General features: G+C 39.5%; 2 protein-coding genes across 5 annotated transcripts in view; both read right to left on the reverse strand.

The window, feature by feature from the left end:
- Nucleotides 1–8,166: 8,166 nt before the first annotated feature.
- On the reverse strand, nucleotides 8,167–15,546 carry SDHAF4 (succinate dehydrogenase complex assembly factor 4). The gene is made up of 3 exons (XM_069011344.1): nucleotides 15,437–15,546; nucleotides 12,940–13,092; nucleotides 8,167–8,477 (listed from the first exon to the last, which is right to left on the reverse strand). Exons 1-3 carry the CDS (start codon nucleotides 15,474–15,476, stop codon nucleotides 8,368–8,370), a joined length of 303 nt encoding a protein of 100 aa, XP_068867445.1. The 5' UTR covers nucleotides 15,477–15,546; the 3' UTR covers nucleotides 8,167–8,367.
- Nucleotides 15,547–18,953: 3,407 nt separating this feature from the next.
- FAM135A (family with sequence similarity 135 member A) overlaps nucleotides 18,954–26,031 on the reverse strand; it is an 81,209-nt gene continuing 74,131 nt past the window's right edge. For 3 of the 4 annotated variants that reach the window (XM_069011346.1, XM_069011345.1, XM_069011347.1), the window contains 4 exons: nucleotides 25,380–25,531; nucleotides 24,368–24,478; nucleotides 21,193–21,306; nucleotides 18,954–20,436 (listed from right to left, as the gene is read on the reverse strand). In XM_069011346.1, coding sequence (XP_068867447.1) covers nucleotides 20,231–20,436; nucleotides 21,193–21,306; nucleotides 24,368–24,478; nucleotides 25,380–25,531 — 583 coding nt within the window. In that variant the 3' untranslated portion in view covers nucleotides 18,954–20,230. The remainder of the gene's footprint in view (nucleotides 20,437–21,192; nucleotides 21,307–24,367; nucleotides 24,479–25,379; nucleotides 25,532–26,031) is intronic. The other variant, XM_069011348.1, reaches the window with a different exon arrangement.

Genomic DNA, 26,031 nt, shown 5'->3' on the forward strand with positions numbered 1-26,031 from the left:
TTCTTTCCTCTGCTAAGAGGTAACAAACCAACACCATGTCTTCCAGTGCCGCTATGGTCTAAACTAATGCCAGCACCATCATTAATGCTGCCCTGCCATCAGTCCCGTTTCAACACAATCTGAAAGGACGTAACCATTTTTTTGTTACTATAAACTGAAAGAAAAAACACGCTTCCTTCTGTGACAGGAAAAAAATCTTGGAATCATGTCAAAGCAGAGATAGAAGAATGTTGCTGCCTGTTCCAAGCTTCCCCTCCCCGTCCCAAAGACACGTGCTCCTGCCATGTGCTCTGAGCTCCTTTGTCCTAAGCGCGGGCAGAACCAAATGTAACTCAAACTCTTCAGCAGTGTCTGATTGGCCGCTCACCCCGGGTCCGCCCCAGTCCTCCCCTTTCCCCTTCTCCGAATAGAAGGGACGCTGGAGGGAGGCCCCGCCCTCTCTTGGCTCAGCCTGTGCCTTCCCGTGAACATCTCTTGTTGTCTGTCTCATTTGAAAGCTTCTAACTGCAGGAAATTGAGCGGGCAGGGAGCTGTATTTCTCCCTCTTTGCTTCTGCTGATGGTATTTGCTTTGCAGCTGATACAGGTACCGATTTTAGAGCTACTAAAGTGCCAGATTGCCTGTGCTACCTCTCTAGGCTGCTCGAGGCTTTTTAAGGCATTAAACTACTAGCCTAGCCGGTATAAAGCTGAAAGATACCTTCCACAGACGAACACAAAAAAGAGCTAAGAACTGAAACTTCTATTATGGTATAAAATAAACGAGTAAGTTTTCCATTTTCTGCTGATGACCAGACATGAAAGGTATGCAGCGGCATTGCAGGTCAGGGCCGTTCTTCTTACCGAGGGACAAGGGATCACCTACCTCCACAAGCTGCCAGTTCAAGGGTTCAAAACATTCTGGGTTAAAGGAGGTACACGAGGAGGGATCTGCTGATGGACATGCTGAGGGGCTTTCTTGGTCAGCTGGGGTTTTCTGAAATGCAGGAATCCCAACCAGACCAGCACTGCAGGACTTGCTGCAACAAAGAAAAGTCTATAATAAAAAATCAGTTAGATGTTACAGTAACCTTGACATACAAGAATGGAAGGAAAGACTCCAGGAACACAGGCCTGTTTTCTGGGGCTCAGGGTCCAGGTTAATCCCAGGCCTGGTGCTGTTCATGTGGAGAAGCCTACTCCTGCCTCCCCTTCCCCCCATAACATAGCACACTACTGGTCACCTCATTCTCCAGCCACCCTTATTTCAGTAATACGGCAAAATGAAAACACTTATTCTTTCCTTGCATCCCTGTGCTGTTTTGCTTTCTGACTTCCTTTGAAGCACCACAGTAAGCTGCACAAATCCTGCACTGAGCATTCTGGTTTTTTCCCCTCACACAGGGTTTGTGGAGCCCAGCAGGCCTCTGTGATACACCCAGTATTATCCATGGCTCTCTACAAACGGTTCTATAGGAAGGACCATCTGGTGGTCAGCTGCCCAAATGCGCATTTGCTGCCTCCTGCACCTGTTCAGTGTCATTCAGCCTCTCCCTGACAGGTGCTCTCCCATCAGAGGTCTTCCTGAGTGAGGGGACGAGAGGATGCAGCACATCTCCTGAAACAGTGGCAGGTATAGACACCTTTTTGGTATTTCTGTTCTTAAGAAGGAATAAATCCCATCTTATCTTCAAAATGGAGATGACAATAGGACCAGAAGGTAACACCCGGCTCTCTGAGCCCTTTTGCTCAAATCTCTCTGCCATTTCAGAGATAGTTTTGATACCCACAGTCATTCACAGGTGAGCCTACAGTGTACCAGTCAGATGTGTACTACTTTAGCACAGGATTTCTCTGTGCAAACTAAGATATCAAACCATAAAAGCTTGTTTTGGGACTGTCCTGACATACCAGAATGTCCTGACTGGACAGACTGGACCACAGCCATGTGCGTGCTCTGAAAGAAGCTAAATAATGTAACCTAAAAGCGAAGTCACCTTCACCAAGGGGACCTTGATGTGAGTTTGGATTTATGTTTAAAACTTTCAGGGAGACTGATGCTACTTCTTAGAGGCATCTCTTTCTCCCTCTTTGCATCTTTGACTTCCCACAAAAGCTAGGTTTTGACAGAATAACAAACTTAAATTTGGGAGTCAAATGTAACTGAAGAAGTTCCAGTTATCTTTCTTGACTGTGAGTAAGATCTCCACATACAAAAATGACCCATATTATCAAAATATTTCTTTCAAAGAAAGGAAGCAGAGGGAGGAACACCTGCAATTTGTGATTAATTTTATGAAGTGCCCTGTTACTACTACAGAGAAACTAAGGGTAGAGCCTATCAAAAAAACCACTTCAAGGATAGCAAAAAATAAAAGTGAAATTAAATAATATGTAATTTAATAATAAAAGAGCTGCAGCTGTCATTATCACGTTGAAAAAAAACCAGGGAGAATGAAACAATATGCCTGCCAGACCAAACAGCTACTGCAGTCCTGTCTCAAGAAAATCATCTGGGAAAAAATTTGTTTAAAGATCACACATACATACTGTAGAACTTGTAAGTGAAAGCCCTGGGGTAAAATGTAAACCAAAAGCAGGATACTCCCTGAGCTAAACAACACTTGCTCCTCTGTCTTTTAAGACATGGTGAAATTTTCCCCAGCTTTCAAATGGTAACTGGAAACACTATCCTTTGTTCTTTAGCCTCTCACGAGGAAGTCACACACAGACTAAAGGTTTGCTGAGCAAATATATGATCTTTTCCTAGTCTGCCAGTTTTATTTTGCTCCCTCTCAGCAGCACATCAGATAAGACTGCTTAGTTGTTAAGTTGATGAACTTCACCCTTATTAGAGAAAAAATCCCAACTAATTTGTAGGTTTGAGATACTTCTTGTCACCTGAGTATAAGCATATTCAGTGTTACCCTCCTGGCTGTAACACTGTAGGCATTTACTTGGGAGATGGATAGGCAGAAGGAATTTAAAGTACTAGCTTCAGCCTTTTTTTCTGCTCATTTTAGTACAATGTAACTCCCTTTTACAAGGTGTCTAAGAGCTGGACATCTGCTTCCCTGCCAGCAGCGTTTGGGAAGAGCCTGGGCATCAAAAGCACTGCAGGTCCTTTTGCCTCACTGCAACCCCCCCCTCTGAGGAACTGAGTAGCTCACACTCATGTTCATGGACACTCCTTGTCACCACCACAGCGCTGACACTGAAAGCATCTCGCTTAGGACAGCTGTTCAGGCAGCCTTTAAAGTCAGTGGGGAGGGTGCCCTTAAAACACCCCCATTCATCATCTGTAATGACAAACTCTCCCCATACTAAGACAAGACTACCTTTTAGAGGCATCTCCCTGCATTACAACTAGGAAGGAAGCACAGATGGCTATGTAAGTCACTTAAGTTTAAAACAGTCAACTAGAAGAGTGGAAGCTACAGTTCAGTATCTGGCTTCTAGGACTAACCCGACCACCGCTGCATAGCTCACCTGACTTTGTCAGAAGCTAACATTTGACCATTACAGCTGTGTTTTGATGGGCCATGTATGTCAGCTTCAATATAAATTAATGTCTTAAGTAAGGACCTTAAAGAGCTGCTTTGAACACTCTCACCCTAAAAACAGCAATCACATTAAAATATGTGATTTTTTTACAGGCATAGGGCTGTAGCTGACTGGGAGATTTAATGCTTGGAGAATGCATGTCAAAGACTTTCCTGCTGTAAGCTTTAACTGGCACTTCTGATGTTATTTAAGGGGGAAAAAAATACGTTCTCACAGCAAAAAATGCAGAAAGATGCTGTATATTTCTGAAGAAAATACATATGGTCAAAGTCATTCAGCAGCTTGGTTTCCAATGAATGGGAGGCCAATATCTGCGCTGCCCTCACACTTCAAAAGTCAGTGAGTAACTCCAACGTATTCTGAAAAGGTGTCAAGGAGAGACATTAAGAGAATTAAGCTCTTGAAAGCTCTGTGGAAATCAGTGGCTGGGAAAGAGGTCCAAATAATTCCTCTCAGGGGGAAAAAATGGGCAGAAAGATGTCCCAGCTCTGGCCTAGTGGAGATAATATCAATCAACACAGGAACACAGAGAAAGATGCTCAATCTGTAGGAGGTGTAAGATATTCATAGGAAACAGAACTTTAGTTCTGCCCCTCACAGCACTCATTTTAAATAGAGCTCTTTTCTCAGGATTTGCCATTTTGTAACTCAGATTCAATTTCTACTGGGACACCCTTTCTTCAACAAAAGTGTTGGGGAAGATGACAGGTGACTATCCCCAAACAAGCAGCAGTTATGGAGCTGGAAGAGGTAGCAGAGCCATACCCACAGTAGAATGTAGCCTGCACATCTCAGCTGGTCTGACATGGAACACCAATCACCAGCTAAGCAAAGGTATTTCATAGTGCATTTTACAAAAGCAAGAAAGTGACCACAAATGTGCATGGTTTTCATCTCCATCAGCACACAGAGACACACTTCAAATAATTTCCTTATGCTCTTATATGCTTGATGCTATGTTATTGACTCATGAACAAATACAAAAACCACAGAACTACTAAATTTTCTCTTATAAATGAATGCAGTTTTCCTCCTTTTCTTGACATTTCAGAACAAGATGGTGTGGTGCTTTTTCAATAAAAATACCAAAATAAGGGTCATAAAAAGGCACGTAATGCATCTGTCACTACAGACCACTGAAATTTGTCATCATTTATTGCAGTCAACTGAAAAAGTAGTAAATATTTGTAACAACATTCTATGGTCCTTTACAAACATGCTACCATCACAGGTAATTTTACAGTGATTCTCTTATGTATCTTGTGTTTTAACTTAATTAAAATCAACACTGAAATACATACTTTCCAAACAAGGCAATATATAGCAAATATCTTCTTTATCTGTAAACTGAAACTTCATGTATTTTGTAATAAAGTAACTATGGTGCAATTCCTTCAAACAACACAGGCTTCATAATTTTAATAATGTACCAAATGTATCTATGCCAAATAGCAGAAACAAGTTTAAAAGACAAAACCTACGGCAGAAACACAACATACAGATTTTTAGTAAAGAAAACGAAACAGAGCAGCAAGCATCCTGCAGTACTGCAAGAATTTGCTTACACACACAGAACAATTTTCCTTTGCCTCCCAGAAAGTTAACAGGAAATGTTAGGATACAACCCCTGCTGCTTTTCGCTGTTTATACTAACAAAAAGAGCTACAAAAAAAGATTCAATCAGTATTTATGATAAAAACCTATCTATTGCTGATCTAACAGCTAATGCCCCAAGCCATTTTCTTACCCTAATGCTAAATTCCAGTGAATTGCTAACAGTAATTATCTGGGAAGAGCTGCAAGACAGCTCCGAAAAGTGCTGAAGTGCTGCTTTCCCAACTGCAGGCACTGCAAGAAAACAAAGAGAAATGGTCATTTATACCCTACAATATCATTGTATCGTTTGTTACGTTCAAACTATGATTACTTTTGACAGGTACCACAAGAGATTTTGCAGTACCATAGGATTTTGTGCTTAATTATTACTGGAGCCCCAGGCTCCTCTTTTTGGCAAATGCCAGATTGCCAGATGACGTACGAGGGCCCCTTGGCATCCACTCTTTGGCTCTTACATATTATTTTGCCCAAATGTTCAGTTTCCTATGTCTTGTTCACACATTCCACAAACAAGTGAAGCAAATACTTGGTGGTTACTGGCACCAGCCTTGGAAGTGGTAAAAAAGGCCTGAAGTTGCTCAAGACTGAAGTGGTATTATCCTCTGTTTCCATGCATCAATTCCTTTGCAGCTATTTATTACACAGGTTAACAACAACCTTTTTACTTTAGAAAAAATTTCTTCAATGAAAGGGCTGTCAACCTTAAAACAGGCTGCCCAGGGAAGTGTTTGAGTCACCATCCCTGGAGGTATTTAAAAGGTATGTAGATGTTGCACTCAGGAACATGATTTAGTGGCAGACTTGGCAGTGCTGGGTTAATGGTCGGACTTGATGATCTTAAGAGGTCTATTTCAATGTAAATTATTCTGTGACTCTGTTTTTTGATGGAAAGCAAAATCCCTGCCTTTATGAGACACTCTGTCTTATTGGTACAGATGATAGTGCTTTCAGAATTATCCCCCAAATCCAGGTACTTCATGGATTCTAGCAGGGAATATCTAGGACCTGCCTGAGCTCTGACAGGAAGGACTGCCTGCCTGGGGCTCTGACAGCAGCAGTCATCACCTGCATGAAAGAAGACAAGCAGGGGCCTGGACAGCACTTGGGTCAGCCCTTAATCATAAAGCTGAAGGAGACCGAAGATAACCAACTGAAATGTAAGGAAAATGATGGAAAAGTGAGACCAGTTCCTTGTCTGCTAAATCAAAGCAGCATAGTCCTCCATCCAGGGAGGAATGCACCTGAAGCAGATGCTGAAGAAAGCAATTAGATTTGAAAAGCAGGAATGCCAAGAAGTGGAACTAGGTAAACATTCATGGAGTGTGTGCTGGGAAGGGTAAAACCTGGTATGTGAAGATAATGAAGTCATGCAACAATCCATGGAGAAGATTCAGAATTAAAAATTAAAATAACTGCAGTATTTTACCACCTTTTTGCAAATTAAGAAGTTAAGCCTATTAATAATGATGCAGAAAAGGCAGAAGCTTCCAGTTAAAATTTCCACTTCCTATTTGAAAAGGTGATGTATTGTGTGAGAAAGTATTTTCCAACACACCAGCAACTGAAAAGGCAAAACATTATTAGAAATAATTAAAAAACAGCATATATTAAAGATAGCTGACCCAGCCTATCTTTAGGTAACTGAAAATGTCAATAGACTTTGGAAAGATCTGTCACTCTACAAAAGGGAAACTAGAATGAATTAGTTATAAATACAAACCAATTCTCCAGTATCCAAACCATGCTGCAGAATTTAAAGGTTCAAAATGTAATTACCACTAATTCACACTCTTTATGAGGAACAGGCTTTCATTAATCTCATTTTGCTTGTCAGTGAGGTATTTGGTTGATAAACGTTTAACTGAACAGGTTCAGTATGTTTGTAGGGAATCATCACAGTGAGACAAACATCCAAACTCACAACTAGAGCAAGACTACGTCCATGACATACACACTCAATACACAAACTGTCAGATGTCAACAAGGAGCTCCCCCACTGGCTGCCAGTCAAGTGAGTTTTAGGGGAGGCTGCGCAGGTTTGTGACAAGACCAACACACTTTAATGCTCTAGTTAAACCATGCAAAGGCAAAGCTGGGCAAAGCCCACACATAGCCAGAGTAACACAAACCCCACACCTTTCTCTGATTCTGAGACTAGAGAACACCCATTTGTTCAGGCTATCAAAAAGAACTTGCATAGAAATAGAGCACACGTTCACACATTTCAATAATGACAACCTACTCTCATTAGTTAGTACCCACACAAGTGGTAGATTTGCCCTCTACTACTCCTCTACTACAGTACTTATGACTAGGCAAATTCTTGAAAGAACTGAGTTCAGTGTGACTGAAAGATACTTACTTTGATGCCAGATAACTTAGTTTTAAGACCTGCTATATTAGATCACCTAACAGAACTTGTCTCCTTTGACCACAAGGTTTCAGGCAGTAATGCTGCATTTTTCCCAAGCAGCATTTAGCCCATGTGCAAAAGGGCACCTCCACTTACAAGAGAAAATGCAAATAGCAGGAAGAAGGCAGGTGATAAAGAAGAGTGTCCTAGAATTGCATACAGAGCACCTCTACACTACTTGCAATCAAGATCTGACCCTCTCCAAATTAAGTCTCCATCTCCATTGTGCTATTTACAGTCCTCAGTCAGAGACAAGACTGTCCCTTCTCTACAAACAGGAAGAAACACCCAACCCACTGCAATGGGGACAGAGGGGAAGGTTCTTGAGTAAAGAGGCTTTTATCAGCAAACCACTGTGTGAAATCAGTGACCTACTGATCTCCTCAGAGTTGGTTCTACTTTTGATGAATGGTGTCCAGGCTCATAAAATGTGAAGTTCTTTCAACACTTTTACAACACCACATAAATCTTTACATTAATGAAGAAATACAAGCCTTTATACATCTCAGTAAGCACCTGACTACCAATTTCACACCACTATACTTGCATTTATACTTGCACAGAGTAAATAGCATTAAAAGATCAGGCAGACACTTGAGCCACTAACAGCTCCATAATCTGAGCTGCAGCATTGTGTTTAATTACATTGTGTTATTCAGAAAATTCATCACATGACAGAATGTGGTGGCACAACAGAAACAATAAGCTCAATGACAAATCCAGGTGAGATTTTTTCTGTACATTGTATTTTTCAGCAACCAGAAATATTTTATTAGCAATACAGACATTTAAATATTAGAAATCTATACAACGTCCTTTTCTCTCCCAGTCTCCAAATCGTGTAGGTTCAGGGCCTCTAGGTCCACCCCTCTCTTTTGTAGTAGGATTGATTCCATCAGGGAATTCTAAAATAACAGGGAAAGTTCATTAAAATTTCTGTAATGTTGACAAATACAAATATGTCATCATTGTTGATGTTTTCCCTTTAGTTTCATTTTCATATACAAAATCAATTATTTTTTGTTTTGAAAGGAAACCTTGAGTTAAACATTTCCAAGAATCCTACAAAAGTAATTTCTGGGTTTTTTACTACAATCAGCAATATGTATGATCATATTCATTTCTGAAAAAAAAGAGGCAACTGAATGTCCAGAGGCATTAAAGCACCAGAGTTTCTCAAGTCAGAACTTGCATCATTCAGGTATGCTGTACTTATGTTCACTAAATCTAAAATCCCAGGTCACTTGCTGTTTGTTCAGGTCTCTAATTTTAAGCACTGTTTTAATTTTAGCTTGAATTTTAGTCAAGATTCTATTAGTCTTGTATTTAAAACATCCCAGGTTGGATGGTTAACCCATCCAGCCTAACCTTGAACACTTCCAGGAATGGGGTATCCACAGCTTCACTGGGCAGCCTGCTCTAGTGCTTCACCACCCTCACAGTAAAGAATTTCTTCCTAACATCTAATACAAACCTGCCTTCTTTCAGTTTAGAACCATTGCCCCTTGTCCTGTCACTACTTGTATGAAAACTCCCTCCCTTCATTTTACAAAGCCCCTGAAGGTACTGAACCCCTTTTAGGCATCAGAAGGCCACAGTTAGATCTTCCCAAAGCCGCCTCTTCTTCAGGCTGAACAACCCCAGCCTGTCTTGGTAGAAGAGATGTTCTACCCCTATGATGATCTTCGTGTCCCTCCTCTGGACCCATTCAAAGAGGTCCATGCCTTTCTTGTGCTGAGGAGCCCACAGCTGGACACAGCACTCCAGGTAGGGTCTCATGAGGGCTGAGCAGAGGGAGAGAATCACTTCCCTTGACCTGCTGGCCATGCTGCTTTTGATGCAGTCCAGGATTTGGCTGATTTTATGGGCTGCAATCACACACTGCCAAATCATGTGTGGCTTTTCATCCAACCCCCTACCCTGCTACAAAAGAGAAGCACCCCGCCAGCTCATGCTACTTTCTTAAACAGCACAGAGCTTTCTGCACCTCAGCCAACATTCTTACACTACTTTCTGCACCTTTACTCAGGGCTTTCTCCAAAGAATAGTTAATTTAGTGTAGTGGTTTGGTCTAAAATACTCATTACTGTTAATAGCCATTAAGCTATTAAGTACTTGTGGGCACAGCACCACCCTAGGCTGTCTCTCATCCTACACTAGACTGCAGAGCTCCCAGAAAATCACAGTACCCCACATGCCCCATGCCACGCTGATTCTCCAGAGCTTCCCATATATACACCTAACTTGGGACTCCCTCATGCATATCCCTAACTCAGCCCTGGTGGGCAACACAAGTAATGAGGTGAAGGGTTGAAAATGAGAGAAGACAACAACAGAAATTCTGGACAGCAGACAAAAAGAAAAGTGATGGAGGAAACTCACGCAGCTACAGGCTATACAGGATAACAGACTGGGATGCCTGTTTCGTAACTGATGCAGACCAGGAAAAGAGATGTCAGTATTTCAGCACCTCTGGCACTACAAGGAGTGCAAATGCACCTAATACTATTTTCTACATGTCATCATCCCAATATCAAAACACTACTGATGTGCTGACAGTGGATGCAGATGTTCAAAAGATTTCTCCACGATACACATTTCTACAGAACACTGGGAATTCCAACATCCAGCTTCAACCCTTAGTTTTTTCCTAGTAATACAACAGGCAGTTTGCAAACTATTGCTGGTGTTACATGTAAAAAATACAGGTGCAACTAAAGAAACCTGGAGTCTTGCTCCAAACCTGGAATACCTAAGAAAATAACAAAAGATATTGATTATGTATGTTTTAAATGAAGCAGTGATGGCATTGATTTTCCTGGGAATAAAAAGACGAGAATTAATCAGCTGCTTACACAGTAACTCCAAGTGTGAGTTAGTTCTCAAGTGAGCCACAATGTGAAATTGTGTGGAGATGATTCTATAATACAAGAATGATGATACTGTAATACAACAATATAATGACAAACTTGCTAATAAATTTGTGAAAGAAAGAGCAGAAGTAGCTTTTCACCATGATGCAGCTTTCCCAATGGCTGTGGTGGCCTCAAGGTAATGCACTCTGAAGTTGGAGATGTTTTCTTAGCTCTGCTGCACAAAAAGTGCCGTTTTACCCTGTATGTACCACAGGGGACCTCTGTGGAAGAGTATCTGAGGATTCTGGATATGAAATTAAGGATTCTAAGGTGCAAGAACAAGATCAGTTTCTTAAATGAATGTCAGGAATGATTAGTCTTTATGCTGCTATCATTCACCTCTGGTGGCCTTATGGAAAGAAGTAAGTATATGTAAATAATAAAAAATAAAAATAAAAATAAAAATAAAAATAAAAATAATATCCTCATGGATTGAACTATGCATGATGCTGGCTTGCTTGGATGTTGAATATCCAGGTTCTGACAGCTATGCTACTTTTTAATTTTCTGGAGGTGAGTGGCAATGCTCTCATGAAACAGTATCACATCCAGTTCTGGAAAATGACTTTATCCAAGTTTATCCAAGAAGAATACATCCCAAGAATTGAAGCAATTACCAGCTCTGTTCAGAAGGGCACATTAATGTGTTTGAAGGATTTCATGAAGTACTGTCTACAGATGAAGGAAATTCTGCTTCCAGTGGGCACTCTGCTGCCTTTCTTTTGGAGACTATAGATCAGTCTGTATTTCTTTTCCCCAGGATGTTAGTGCTTTCAGACCTGGCTTCCTGTTTACATGGTAAGGCAGAATATATTCTGTATATAGAAGAATGAAAAGAAAATATTTCATCAACTTGTTAACGTTTAATTCACGAACATGTTGGGCAGAAGAAATTAGTTTAATTTGCTGCAAATAGTTTAAAGTTATTCTTTGCATTGCCTCTTTGTAAGTTCTTGTATCAAAAATACTTTAAAAAAAAATTCCCAAAGCCCACCCAGAGTACTGTGTTCAGCTGTGGAGCCCCCAACACAAAAAGAGGTGGACCTGTTGGAACAAGTCCAGAGAAGGACATTAAGACAATCACAGGACTGGAGCACCTCTCCTATTGAGACAGACTGAGAGAAGAGTGAGAGAATTGGGGTTCTTCAGCCTGGAGAAGAGAAGGCTCTGGGAAGACCTTTTAGCAGCCTTCCAGTACCTGAAGAGGGCCTTTAAACAAGCTGGAGAGGGATTTTTAATGAGAACATGTAGCGACAGGAGAAGGGGGAATGGCTTTAAAATAAAAGACAGTAGGTTTAGATTAGCTATTAGGAAGAAATTCTTTACGGCGTGGGTGCTGAGGCACTGGAACAAGTTGTTCAGAGAGGCTGTGGATGCCCCATCCTTAGAAATGTTCAAGGCCAGGCTGGACTGGGCTTTGAGCAGCCTGGTCTAGTGGAAGGTGCCCCTGTCCATGGCAGGAGTGTTGGAACTTGATGACCTTTAAGGGCCTTTCCAACTCAAACCATTCTATGATTCTAGGATTTTTCAGTAATTTTGTCATCTGGATATTTATAGTAATCTATTCATACACTAAAAAGCTTGTCCTATAGACCTCAAAATAGAAAAACATGGGTTATTGCTACTGATGAACTGTAGCAGAATATCATACTACGGTGGGTTATACAAAGCATGAGCACTGCTTTTAGTTAAGTGAAGATGGCTAATTAAAAAGAAGAAAGAAAGAGATTCTGTCCTTCTCCCATCTGACAAAAAAAAGTATGTTCCTATTTAGTTCAGCAGTGATGTATCTGTGCCAATCTTGTCAGGTTCTCACCATGCAGTCCCAGTGAGGTCATCAGAACACAACACCAATACCAGTTTGTTAGATCTGGCCAGGTCCCACTGAGCTGCTCAGTAAACTCAGTATCAGTTGTTTCTTTACGAAACACTACCTGCAAGATTAAGGAATCTTGGCCACAAAATGCAGCATGAGTCAGAAATATTTTGTGGACTAAGAAATAAAACAGGCCTTTTGAATAATACAAAGTAGCTGGTGCCCTGGTGCACAGCTGTATTATTACAGAGCAATACCAGCTACATTTCTCTGAATCATGCAATGATTTGTGGTGGTGGAAGGCACCTTTGGCAAGCACTTGGCACCAGCCCTGCTCAAGGCAGGGCTGGTACTAAGTTAGGACAGCCAGGCAAATTTGCCTAGCTTCAAGAGCAGAGGAATCCCCAGTCTGGGTGACTTGTTACAATGCATAACCACGGCTGTTCTGAAGACTTCTTCCCTGGTGCACTTGTGCCAATTGCCCTACCTCTCTGGTTTTTTTTCAGAACCAATAAGCTTTTAGAAAATGATTCTAAAGAGTGCTGAATGCCTGTCATCTTCTTAAACTGACATCAGCACAGCATTCACAGTCTTGCCTCTAAAACACACCTTCCAATTTTGTAAAACATTACTTACTTTCCAGGGGTTCCTTCTCTATACTGGACTCTTCTGGTTCATCAAACCGACCTACTGGTAACTTTGGTTTCTTAAGGGGCTGCTTAGCAGGTTCAGATCTTCCTCCTGGTTTAGAGCTGGAGCTGCTCCGCAAGGGGCAAAGAAGTGATGACTCTATCAAGCAAGCAGACACGAGCAGCATAAATGTGGGAGTTTAACACTGAGTAACGCTGTGACTGTCCAGAGCACCTCTGAAAAAAACCTACTTCAGGAATGAGGGAGTGGAAGACAGGAAAACTCAAAAAAATTATTTAACATTCAACTCATGAACACCTAAGAAATCAGCACAGATAATTATTTTTGGCCCTAGAAACATATGTAGGCAAAATTGTGTTAGTTGTATAACTCAGTTCACGTAAACAGTATATTTTAAACTGCTTGAATTTATCTTTGCTGTTACTTTCTTGTATTTTAGACTCTTAAACAGTAATTATGCTAGCACAGACCAGTACATTCTGTTTTCCGGGAGAAATCCTAACCTCCCCCAAGAAACCTGCTGATTTCCAGGTCTTGGCTCATTTCCAGCAGCTTTTTAGTCAGAAAAAGCTTCTGCTTTCCTTAAGGAAAGTTAAAAAAAAATAAAACATTGTTCCCTTAGTAACAGGTTTCCCAGAATGTCAGCAGAGGATAGCTGGGTTTCCCTTAGGATGGTAAAATAATTCAGCTGGTAGTCAAAAGTAGGAAAAACTTTGAGTGTGTTTAAGTTCAATTATGTAACTGTATGCAAATGCTTTCATTAAAAGCATTAATTTTTTTCCTTTAAAGTCCTACTAACATTTCAGTTAAAAAGCTGAATGTCCACAGTAAGCATAAACTATCCACTAAAACTATTTTGGCTATGGACACGTAGCTAAAGCAGCTCTGACATTTCTTAAGAAGCAAGATTCAGAAATCCTCCCTGTACCACCTGGGTGAAAAGCACCTGAAAGAACTATTATTCTACCTTCCTGAGGAGATTGAATCAGGAAGCCTTCTCAAGCACTGTCAACTTGTTAGTTGACATATATATGTAAATATATACCAACTAACAACTCACCTGTATTCCCAGCATATTCATTCATTTTAAAATACCACATCTTTAATATCAAACCCTACAGCCACATAAATTGTATTATGTCCGCCATCTGCTGCCAATGCCCCAAAGGAGTAATTTTTTTTTTCCTTTAAGCATGACATAACAAACTATTAACAGTAAAGGATCTAATCTGTTGCAAACATTGGGTCTTTCTACTCCTGCCAAGCTTCTTGTCATTCTTCAGTAAGCTAAAAGAAAAGCTAGCTAGAAAATTAAATTATAGCTGGTATTCTAGTCCAATTCAAATAAAAGGTACTGGTATGAAATTGATTATCTCAGTCACCAGAGGCAAAATCCATTTTCCTTGATGGATTTACTTGATATTCTTGACCAAAATACACTCTTCTTGACAGAGAGGTGACAAAGGTTCAACATTAAACATCTCTGAAAAAGACGAGACGAACTATCAACTTCATCAGTAAACCACATTCTAGAAACTGCTCTTTGATTCTCTCCTCTTTCACATGCTGTTACAAAGCTCTCCCATTTATTAATTATATAACTAAATTTGAAGTTGAAAATCCCAAGTCTCTAAAGCTGCTGCACCCCAATATCCCATCTTTTGAAGTGGCCCACAGACTGTGATTTATCATAACAAAGCTATCCATGTAGTGGGAGCTGGGCACACGTTGGGATGCTCAGAGGACTAGGGCATCAGCTACATCCTGCCATGAACCTGACAGCCAAATAGAGCACAAACACCTAACAACAATTTTTTTAACAGATCTTCCATTAACATACAGCGTACTACTTTGATTTAAGAGTATTTTATCAATAGCATCACAGAACCTCAGCTTTTGACGGAGAGGGGCGCACCCGACGAACGGCCCAAGCTGAGGCCTGTGGGACAGGCTGTTACCCCGTCTGCCTTACTTCTCTATAAACAAACGATCCGAATTTCCTCAGGTGAAGGGCACGGACCAGTAACTTTCAGGACCACGGCACGTTTCCTCCAGCTATTCTCCAAACGTCAAACCACTGTTTAACATTTTACTGCCGTTAAGAAGTATGCAGCAATGACAGGGCAAGAAAACCTCCGTAACAAAAGATTTGCCCGATAGCGGTAGGTTTGCAATACAGGGGAGAATATTAATAGCGGGGGAGCGGGTGGAGGACGGGAAGGGAGGAAGAGCAGGGAAACCGTAATGAAGCGTGTGAGGAAAGCTGTGAAAGCCCACGGCCCCCCGGACGCCGCGGGCTGAGGAAGCGGGGCGTGTCACGCTCCTCATCCGCCGCCATCTTGGGTGCTGTCCAGCTCCCCCAGCGCCGGCAGCCCCAGCCCCGGCCCCTCGCTCGCCACTCCCTGCGGGAGGAAGAGCAGGGGAGCCGGGGAGCCCCTCCGCGGCACAGCCCGGGCCCTCCCGCCCTTCGCCCGCCTCTTACTCGCTGCCCCGGGCGCGCCGCGCAGCAGCCGCAGAGCCATGCCCAGGACGAAGGCGTGCGGGGCGGGCAGCGCCGCCGCGCAGGCGCCCAAGGCGGCGGCGGCTCCAGCCGGGGGCAGGCGGCGAACGCGGCCCCGGTCAGGGTTGCCTCAGCGGCCTCTCAACTCCCACGTGCCCCCGGGCTGCTCCCCGCCTCCGGTAAACAGAGGCCAGCGGCGCCTGGGGAGCCACGGTCCCGATAAAGGCAGCTACGGGCTCACTGAGGTGCTCCAGAAATACGCTGTAACTCTTCTCTCCGCCCCTCGCCAAACCTGGAGCAAAGACGTCTTCTTTCTTCGATGCAGTGAAGAGTCTAGCGCTGCAAGAACCCGTTTTCCCCCCGCTGTGTAGTGCAGTCCAGGTTTTTGTTTTTGTTTTTTTTTTTAATAATAATAAAAAAATTGTACACTTTTCAAATAATACACATAGGCTGCTTAGGACATGAAGGAACGTTTGCTAGTACCACAGTGATGTACAGACAGTGCCTGTGCTTTCAGACGGCATCGTTCCAGTTTCCGAGTTTAACTCAGTATCCTATTCCTGGGATAAGTAACACCGGCGTTCATGGAGTGGCTCTCCAGTTAATTAGTTCCAGTTAATGTTTTGAATACGGCAAGTTTTGCTTTTTGTCACTCTTCAAATTTCTCCAGCCAACCTTGCTCTTACATAAAACAGAATTCAGTCTGTCCACAGATACTAAACTACAGAAGTTAGCTGGGAGATCTGAATCTAAAATAGCATTTTGTGTTTACATCTGAAAGGTTTAAGAAAGTAAATCTTGGTAAATTAAAGAGCAGCAGCACTCCCTGGAGTTTACTGTGCTATATCTGGCAATGCCTACACACAGAAAGTGATTAAATTTAACTGCCTGCCTTACAAGTGACGTTTTCTCAATCACCTTTTATAACACGGTTAATTAGACATTAGAGACTGAAAATAATGGAAACCCTTTCCTTTATTCTAACAGCAAGATGCTGGGCCTCTAGATCAGAGTGAATAAAGATGAATGCAGAAAAAAATGCTCTGCCCAAAACCAGCAAGAAAAAAACCTAAATGGATCTCATCAAAGTTCAAGAAGTTAGCATTTATGTGTTCAATACAATAAAAACATGAAATCCTTCCCTTAAAAAAACTTACCAAGTTGTCTGCAGACACCAAGCAATAGTAAGCTCTGCTCCTAAACCACTTCACACAATCCATGAAAAATCATACGTGTATGCACACATCATATGCACATGCATACATGTCAAATTTCAAATTGTAAGAATGTAATAGCAATGAAAGATTAATGAGGTACTGTTTATCCACCTAAAAATTAACTGTCTTCAAAACATATTTCTAGTCTTTATTTATTGTACTGCTGTAAAAATGCAAAATTCACTTTTAACTCCTGAATTATTAATTTCTAGATCTTTTGGCTAAGGAGGTAATAAATCTTAACATTGGTAAAAACAAATGTAGCATACACCACAGGAATTTTCTACTTTGTGATTGAGTGTTTTCTTTTCTTGTTCTCCTTCCTCTGTTTACTGATCATTTATATCTCGCATTGCAGCTTGCCTCCTGAGATGACACAAACAATATTGTATTTAGCTTTGCTGTTCTACAAAGTGGGGAATAAAAGACTTAAAGCTGGCACGAAGCTTGCAGCAGGTCAGTTCAAATGAGCCAAATGTATTGGTCTTGGGGGCTATGTGGAAAGCACTAGAACCAGCACTGCCCTGGGCACCAAGTGTACTGATATTGCCTAAATGCCCCCTCTGCCTCTGAGACCATATCAAGAACCTTGGTTATCTGAAGACCACACCTGGTCAGGGCCGGGCCAAAAAAAACCTGGCTTGGAAACAAGGTTGTTTCGTGGTTACAGAGTAAGTTTTCCATCAATGTCAAATCTCTTGGCTCTGCTGCAAAGCCTGGTGATTTCCAATATAATGCAAGCTCTTTTTCCAAAGTAGTAGTAATTCCTAGATCTACAGGAACAGAAAGTTTAGTTTGTATTAAGGATTCAAACACAACCCAAGGAATTAATTTATACACACAACATGGAAAGAGAAGTGCAGACACGATGTCATTTTATGCAGCGATCTAATAATATCACTGAGAGCTTTTTGAAATAACAGTACCAGCCTACTGCCTTCAGGGAACAAGAGACTGACAGTTCTCAAAAGGAATGTTAAGACCTCAGTTCTTACCTCTCATTCTGTTAGCAGCATCATTCTCTTTCAAGCAGCTGCAGGATACCTGCATGAAGGAGAGGTCACTATTGTTAAAGGAAAATGAAGCCCTCATTCAAACAGAACAGTGGTGAGATGGTGAGTAGCAAGCAGCACTTTATAGCTGCTACTGCATCAGATGACACTGACTTACGTATACACAAGTCTGTATTTTAGTCCAGGAAAGAGAAGGCAGAAATCTGCAGGAGTAGGGGGAACATGCCATGCAACACATGCACACTTGTCCCAAATATCCCAGCCTGCATGTGTTGTTCAGAGAGCAACTGCAAGTGACTATACAGTTGGTAAGTAAATATGAACTTCCTATGCTCCAAGGATGTGTTGGGGTCATCACGCCTCTCACTACTGTCAAACGGCACATTCCTTTAGGACTTTGGGGTGTCAAACAGCCCTCACAAAAGCTACAGTACTGAGAGGGCTACCAAACCACATCTGGAGTAGGCAATAACAATTAAGAAAGAGAGAATGAATTTAGTATTTTCTTAATTTGCCATGTTCCTTGATAAACTTACATGCAAATACCACATGACTTTCTGCATCATCCATTTTCCTTGAAGAACAAACCTAATTCAAGCTGCCTTAAATGGATGGGATCTACTGTTACCCCCACAATCCAAAAAAAGGGGGAAAAAAGAAAAAAAAGAAAAAGAAGTGGCTACTTCTGTCAGGATACTTCTGCTTTTCTGATCACAAAAGCATGCTTCACACTTTCAGATTTCCAGAGACAGAAAGCAAGACACATTTTTCAATAGTCACAGAACCATCTAAATACTTGTTTCCTAAAACCAGTTTAAAGTCTTCATTATGAATCAAGGAATATTTTGTAACTTTAGCTCCCTTAAACAGATATTCAAAGTTTAGCCAGTAGCCAAATCCAGTAATTCTGTTAAATAGAAGACAGTTGAGATACCAGAACATAATTTAAACATTTAGACCTTAATAGCATCATCATAATATAAAATTATGAAAAAAATCGGCATTGTTATAGTGAGAATGTATTAAAGATATCTTTGTGCCATAAGGACTTGCCTAACACAACTCTAATATTATTAAAGTACTCTTTGCAGTGTATACGTTGCTGAACTGTAGATGCTCAGATGATCATTTGAGCATCTTTTAAGTTATGGGGAACCCCTGCCCCATATGTTACAAAGACTACGATACAACATTCCATATCAAATGCAAAATCACTTCAGTATATACTATTATTGCTATATTAATTTTGAAAGTACAAAATTATTAATTATATACAAAAAAGCCTCCCCAGAATTTTGGTAATTAGCAGAACATTTCAGTTTTTTAATTGCTTTCATTAGAGTAATTTGTTCATTTTATTAACACCAGATGCAATAACACAATGCTAAAAATAAACATGCATTATACAACAAATTTGTATTTTTCAAAAAATTTTCATTACAATTAGTGTACAATTAGTGAATGCACATGGAACTCTTTTCCCCCACCTTTAGTGAATTATTGTTTGAAACAGAGAAAAGGGAAGGAAGGAGAAACCAAACAACGCTATTCAGCACCAGTAGAAAGTCAAGAGACCTTTAACGTTCCTGTATATCAAAAACGTTTTATCTGTGTCACTAAACAGGTAAAGTTTACAATACTGTCTCATTTGAAGATGTATTGATTTATATTTACAATACTTTATAGTCAATAAAACATTTTAACAATATTTAAAAATTGCTTAAGTTCATAAAAGTATTGCAGAAATTTATAACATTTACTTATTTTAAGTACATACAAGGAAGTCCATGTAAAATTGTCCATGTTCATCTGAAGAACTGACAGAGTAAGGAACCATCTTAATACAGTTTGCAAAACCCCAATTATTTGAAGGCAGCTGTCACTGAACATTCAAAAATCCTTAGTTGCCATTTACTTCTGAAAACAAAAGTTCCAGTAATAAAATTTGAGTATGTAAACTAACATGTTTTTGAGATCAGTAGAAAATATATTCCCACAGGCATAACATATTTAACAATGACAGCAATGATTTTGTACAAAACTGTTAAGCTGTAGCAGATACAGTCATTTTCAAATATCCAGTATTTTAGCAGCTCATTGTGTTTCCAGTTAAACTTCCTACAGTGCTAAAATACGACAAGTGAACACGTAAGACATTCTTAGAATTTTAAAATCCAATTTATTTTTGGCATCTAAAGCCTCTTGTAAAATGTAGCCAAGTAACATCGACTTCTGTTGTCTGAGAGCCAATAACCAACCAAACAAAAGTACACACTGTGCTTTAATCTCCAAATAATTAGGTACCCAAAATTAAGAAAAAGTAATAGAAAAGTAAAAAGAACAAAATAAAAAAATATTGCACAGTCACATTACCTAGAAAGTAAAGTTGATGTTAAAAAGCCCTAAGTGTGGATGATATAAATTATCTTCCATATAAAAAGTATAAATATCTCTTAAAATACAGCTGCAGCTATACTTTAATACCACACATTATCTGAATTCATCTGTTAATGAGGTAATAACCAAGTCTCTTACAATGCTTTTCTCTACTGAAAATATTTTAGGGCAGCAACAAGAAAGAATTTTTCTAAAAATATTTCTGAATCAAGAACAGCAATGTGTGCAGCTCTCCCTATGAGAGAATCTGCTGTATTGGGTAATGCATTAATTACATTATAACGAACCAAATTACATTCCTTATTTTGAAGAACTGGCAGAAGCAGGTTCTGGATCATTTCAGCATAAACTGGTCCTGTAGAGGAAAAGAAAAGTAGTGCTGTGTGAATTGCCAGAAACAAACACAATTCTTTGATCTTGAACTCAAAATGAACACATTCCAGAGTAAGAGAAGTAAGGAAATGTGTTATGCTGTGGCTCTGTTAATATAGAATATACAGAAAGTTTAATTTCCTCTAGAAATGCTGGAGAAATAATTTGAAGCTATGCATTTTAGTATTTGTACATTTATAGTGAGAATGTACTTATCAGTAATAATTTATTACACTACATTAAATTTTTTTTGTTAATATATAATAATAGAATGCAATTGTGCTAGGATATCTCAGGAGAAAATACAGCAACTGGCCCTAACTGATTATGGAAAAATTACCTTTTCTTTCAGTGCTATTTTTAAGCCGCAGTTAAATACAGCCCAGGGCTTGGTGCTACAATTTGTTATCCTCAGAAATCAAAATTATTTGTCCTCCCTGTTCATGGAACAGTGCATGAAGGGCTGTGTCTATCTCACCTAACTTTCAGCAAAGTCAGTAAGTTAGAAACCTGTTCAGTCTCATCTCCATCTGCATGTAATAGAACAGGACAGATAGAGAAAGCAAGTCAGCCTCCACGTGGATTTTCTCTCTCTACTACTACAAAGTAAGCCCAGAGTTTCTAAACACATAATAGAGGTGCCTCAGTTAAGCAATCAAAATTAAATGGGAGGAAATGGGATTGATACGTGTGAGGTTTTAACCTGAGTAGTTTGTTTATTTTGCAGGATATTTATTACCTGATTGTTTATCCTTTAAAGCTGTTTTACACATCTCAATGCGAGCAGAGTGATAAGGAACATAACGATCCTGCAGAGATCCTACTAACACAATGTTTTTGAAGTAATGAAGACCTACAAGAAAAAAGTTTATCACTTACAGCAAATCTATTGCTACAGAATAATTAAACATTTTACAACTGATATTTGGCACTAATTTATTACAGGATCTTGCACAAAAAGGGAGAAAAATCAATTACAATAGGTCGGGCTACAAAATAATGAGATGTTTGGTACTAGCCTTTTCTCTGTACATATTTAATACACATGGTCATGGCTCAGTTGTAAAGCTTCCCATTAAACTGAGTATAGTTCAAACCTTCATCTTTTTTCTTAGGAATACAGTGCTTGGTTTCTGGCTGTACAGAAGAGAGTAAAGCCTCCACATAGCTTAAAGAAACCTAAAGATGGATGGTGATTTTTCAGACAACAGCTGCATTAGAATTCACGCCTAGCACCGACACATACATGATACAGCCCACCTAATGCAGGTGCCTCTATTAGGCACTGCCTCACTGTAAGGTTTAACCAGCTTGAGCAGAGGCGCAGGATCCACCCAACATAACACCTGAAGTATAATTAAACCTTTATAACTAAACCCAGACTTCCTACTTCTTGGACAAGCACGCTAATAGTAGAATGATGCAAAGGTAGGAAGCCCCAATAATGACAGTTACGGTCCTTAAAGACATTTAGTTGTTAAATTTTCTTTAGAAAGCTGCAGCAGATTTCTGGTGCTGCCCACCTGCTTTAGGCCAAACACAATGAAGCACTTTAAGAAAATAGTTTGCCTTAGAACAGCCTCTTCTGAGTATCATATTTTAGATGTAATTATCAGGAATCTTTCCTTTTGAGAAAAATGTTTGATTGAAATCTTCAGCAGGAGCAAAGAAGGTATATAGGGTATTTCATAAGATAAGTGAGTTTTACTGTTTACCTATTCTTCATCCATTTCGGGGTTAAGCAACAGGACGATGTGCTTAACAGGTATGTTCTTTGGCAAATTTGAAATCTAGAGCCACAAGCCACCATACAACAATGTAGCTGAAACCTTGACCCTCAAAACACCACCTGCTGGATCCACAGCAAATTTTAGTTTTTGCTGCCTTAGGGGTTTTCCCAGATGGAAGGCCAATGTCCAAACAAGACACCACATTAAGCAGCAACAGATGTTTCTTCATCTTAGACCCCTATTTTCCTATATGATTACAAAAATCAACAGAAGTTGCAAAATCAGGGCTATACTTCTCAACAGTGCTGTCAATCTCTTGCATGTACCCTGGGGCTAAGTGACTTCTGGAAAGACTTATGTTTAGAATCCCTACAGAGACCAATATACAAATTCCCTGTATCGAGAATCTGGAAAGAGGAATTGTGGGTTGGGGAATCCCAAATGCCTCTCACCTTGTGTCTGAGAGTCAAGCACAGCCAATGCTGGATGCCCACTGAGTGAAGAAAGAGATGACAGGACAGAAGCAGGCCTTGTACAGATACCAACAGTTAAAGGCACCAACAGCTACAGCGTACATACCATATATTAACTCACACCTCAAAGAAAAACTTTCTTCCTTCTCTATGAGGGAAGCATAAAACTTACTTTCTTTTCTCCTTATCTAAAATTATTAATTTTTCACATCTCTTTCTCCTTTCTCCCCAAGCCTTTCTTCTCCCTTACACCGAACTCACTGAAGGACCTGGAAACAAGATGGTATATGAGGCTGTGGCCCAAAATACAGCTCTTTCCATCTCTTTGGTAAGAAAAAAAAAAAAAGCAGAAACTGAGCCTGAAGACTGCTATATTCCTTCTACTATTTATGAGAAACAAAGCCTGAAATGCACATGATGACTCTAGAGACGATGCTATCCAAGTCTTTCAAAAATCCTGTCAAATAAAGGTCTGTCATCAGAAAATATGTCACATTTCTACAACAGACAATAATACTCAAATGACAGTGTCTCTAGTCATGTCGAGATACATACACATAAAACCATGCAATATGAATTTTTTTAAAGCCAACTAATTAATTAATATGATTATCTCTTAAGAGGGGTCCCACAGTCTTATTCAGCATCCAGTGTGTAACTTCTCACACAACTTCTGTTTATATTCAAACCTTTATTTTCAAAAGACTGCAAAGCTTCAAATAGAAGACTTCAAATACCAGTTCAGCCTTAAATATTACCTTATCATCAACAAAATCACTTTGTGATAGTAGATTCTGAAGAGGAGGGTAAAAAAAAAATCCAAGTTTTTCTAAAACCACTTTCTGATCAATATTCCTATCTTACCTATAATTTTTCTTCTTGCTCCTTACTTTTTTCTGCTTTTCCCAAGTCATGTAAATTTTATATTCAAGCACCTCAAGAGCTATATGCCAGTCTTTTTCTGCCCATATCTTTGTACTTCGTTGCTCTCAACAAAATTCCAGCTGTGACAACCTAGAAATATTTTGATGTAGGAGTGTGCCCGGATTTTTCACAAAAAACCACAAGCATCTCTGGCTCCACAACAGCTTGACTGACATACATTCAGAAACACCTGTCAGATGAATCCTCAATAATTTTATAATGCTTAATGGAAACTACCCCCCTGCTGGCACATTATCCACTGGAAAACGCGTTCTTGGCCAACAGTTGAAATAAGAATATTAAACCCGGAGAAAAGTGTATGAATTATACAGTATGAATAATCTAATCTGGGTTTTAGCTATTATGCTAAGTACAACTTCTCCTTCCTTTTCGAAAATGAGTTTTTGTTTTCCTTAACCATCTTAATGAGGTAATAAAAGACTATTTAGCAAAAACGTTAAAGTCAAATTTTACACTTATAGTATAGATAAGAAAGGCAGATACAGAAACAGGTAATCCTAAATGTGTATGAAATGTACTTGACTTGCCACACAGTGGCTCATAGATATTAAAAAAATCCCCTATTTAACTATTGGTATAGTGGCTGCACTCAAGTTCTGATCAAAAAATGGTTTACTGTTTACTTGAAGCATACAGGACTAAAGTAACTCTTAAATATTAAAACTGAAAAAGGAGCTTTTTGAAAATAATTTTTTTTTTTTAGGTTTTCGATTCACATTTTTACCCAGTTGCCTTTAAGTGATAGGAAGCATTAAAGAAAGCTTACCTGCTTTTTTACTAAGTTTATATAAGAATGTCTTTCGTGGATCTGAATGGTCTCGACATGTCAATTGCAATAAAGAACCAGACTTCTTCCATTTCTGCATAAACCACAGTCCTGCATTGTTAGGTACAACATGAGTATAGATTCACAATAAAGTATAAAAACTAATTAAACACAAGTATAATATGTAAAGTTCATAACAGCCTCTCAGATGTTAATTTTACTTTTCATGTAAGCATTGTCAAGCTCAGAAACAGTTTAAATTTTGTTTTCTTTCCTATCTATACAATGAAGCATGAAGGCCTTTATTTCCACTACTGTACATGCCTGCCCACAAAAAATAACTTCCAGAAAGTGTAAATACAGTAAGCCAGAATATACACATTCTATTTCGATAATTTATATAATATTAGAACATTCTGATGTTCAAAAAACAACAGGCATTACTTCTCCAATTTCTAAACCGAACTCATTAAATGTAACTTGAAAAAAGGAAGCAGAATTTTCTCACAGGAATACCACAGTATAATGTTTTCTATGGTGCTATATTCTCTTTATTAGTCAATGAGCCAGGTGGCTAACTGGCTTTTCAGAAAATCTTGCCTCCCTTACCATGCACATCTGCAGAAAAACACTGCAGGTTGTAAGGCATTTTTGAGAGAGAAAAGACACCAGTAGTTCAGAATTATTTTAATGCATCTTATCTAATTGTTTGGCAGATTAAGTATGTTCAAATTCAGTTTATAACTGAGCTCAACAGATTAAAACTGGACTTTATTTATGCTGTAACAGAAAACCTGAACCAAACATACTGGAAAATACTTACACCAATCATCTCTTGCACATCATTTTATTGACACTTTATTTTTACAACCTTTCTCTCTTCTTGTGACAGTGAAATATGCAGTTTCTCATAATTACAGTAATGCAGAAATGTGCACCCCACATGAAATTGCTAAGTGCATTTCAAAACAATATTTCCCCTAAATTTACACTACTGAAAAGAATACATCACCTGTATTAACAAGAGCACTGCTGTTGTAGAGGGTACCAAGATGTGGTCCAGACAGAGACAGGAAGGTATGAAGTTTGTTGAGGTAATACTTAAATCGATGTCTTGTGAGCACTGAACGGATTATTAAATTACCCAGTGAGTGTCCAATAAAGCTGTTTAAAAAGAAGAAGCAATATAACACAGAATTTTATGGCAGGATTTTTTTTCTTTTAACGGAGGAAAAGAAAACTGGTGTTGTGAAATGCTAAAAGCACACAGGAAAAAAATCAGTAAAACGTTTCCATTCAGAACCTGTATTTTATGCCATACAGAATGCATAGCTTGTCTATGTCTCTTGAGCTGCACAAACTCATTACAAACATGTTTTGAACTTCTCCAGAAATATTTTATACAGCATTTTTGAAAAGCTAGCAAAACCAAACTATCCTTCCCACCAGCATCTACCACCCAAACCCAAGGTTATTTCTGGGCTCATTTCCTGTAGCACCAACTACTCAGAAAATATTTTATCAGCCATGTATGACTGAAAAAATCATTACTTTTGCATGTGATGGCACTCAATATGATAAATGTACAAGCATTTCTGAAACAATCTAGTGAAGGCAGATTCCAAAGGTAGTCCTAATAAGAGGGAACACCATTTCTTAACTGG

The sequence above is a fragment of the Aphelocoma coerulescens genome, chromosome 3 (assembly GCF_041296385.1).
Source record: "Aphelocoma coerulescens isolate FSJ_1873_10779 chromosome 3, UR_Acoe_1.0, whole genome shotgun sequence".
Taxonomy (NCBI): Eukaryota; Metazoa; Chordata; class Aves; order Passeriformes; family Corvidae; genus Aphelocoma; species Aphelocoma coerulescens.

What these genes read in the sequence shown, in the direction of transcription:
- SDHAF4 (XM_069011344.1), bottom strand. Translation starts at nt 15,476, where the DNA reads ATGGCTCTGCGGCTGCTGCGCGGCGCGCCCGGGGCAGCGA. An exon ending in CGGCGCGCCCGGGGCAGCGA is followed by an intron (nt 13,093 to 15,436) that starts GTAAGAGGCGGG and finishes CTTGCTTGATAG; the next exon opens with AGTCATCACTTCTTTGCCCC. An exon ending in AGAGAAGGAACCCCTGGAAA is followed by an intron (nt 8,478 to 12,939) that starts GTAAGTAATGTT and finishes CTGTTATTTTAG; the next exon opens with AATTCCCTGATGGAATCAAT.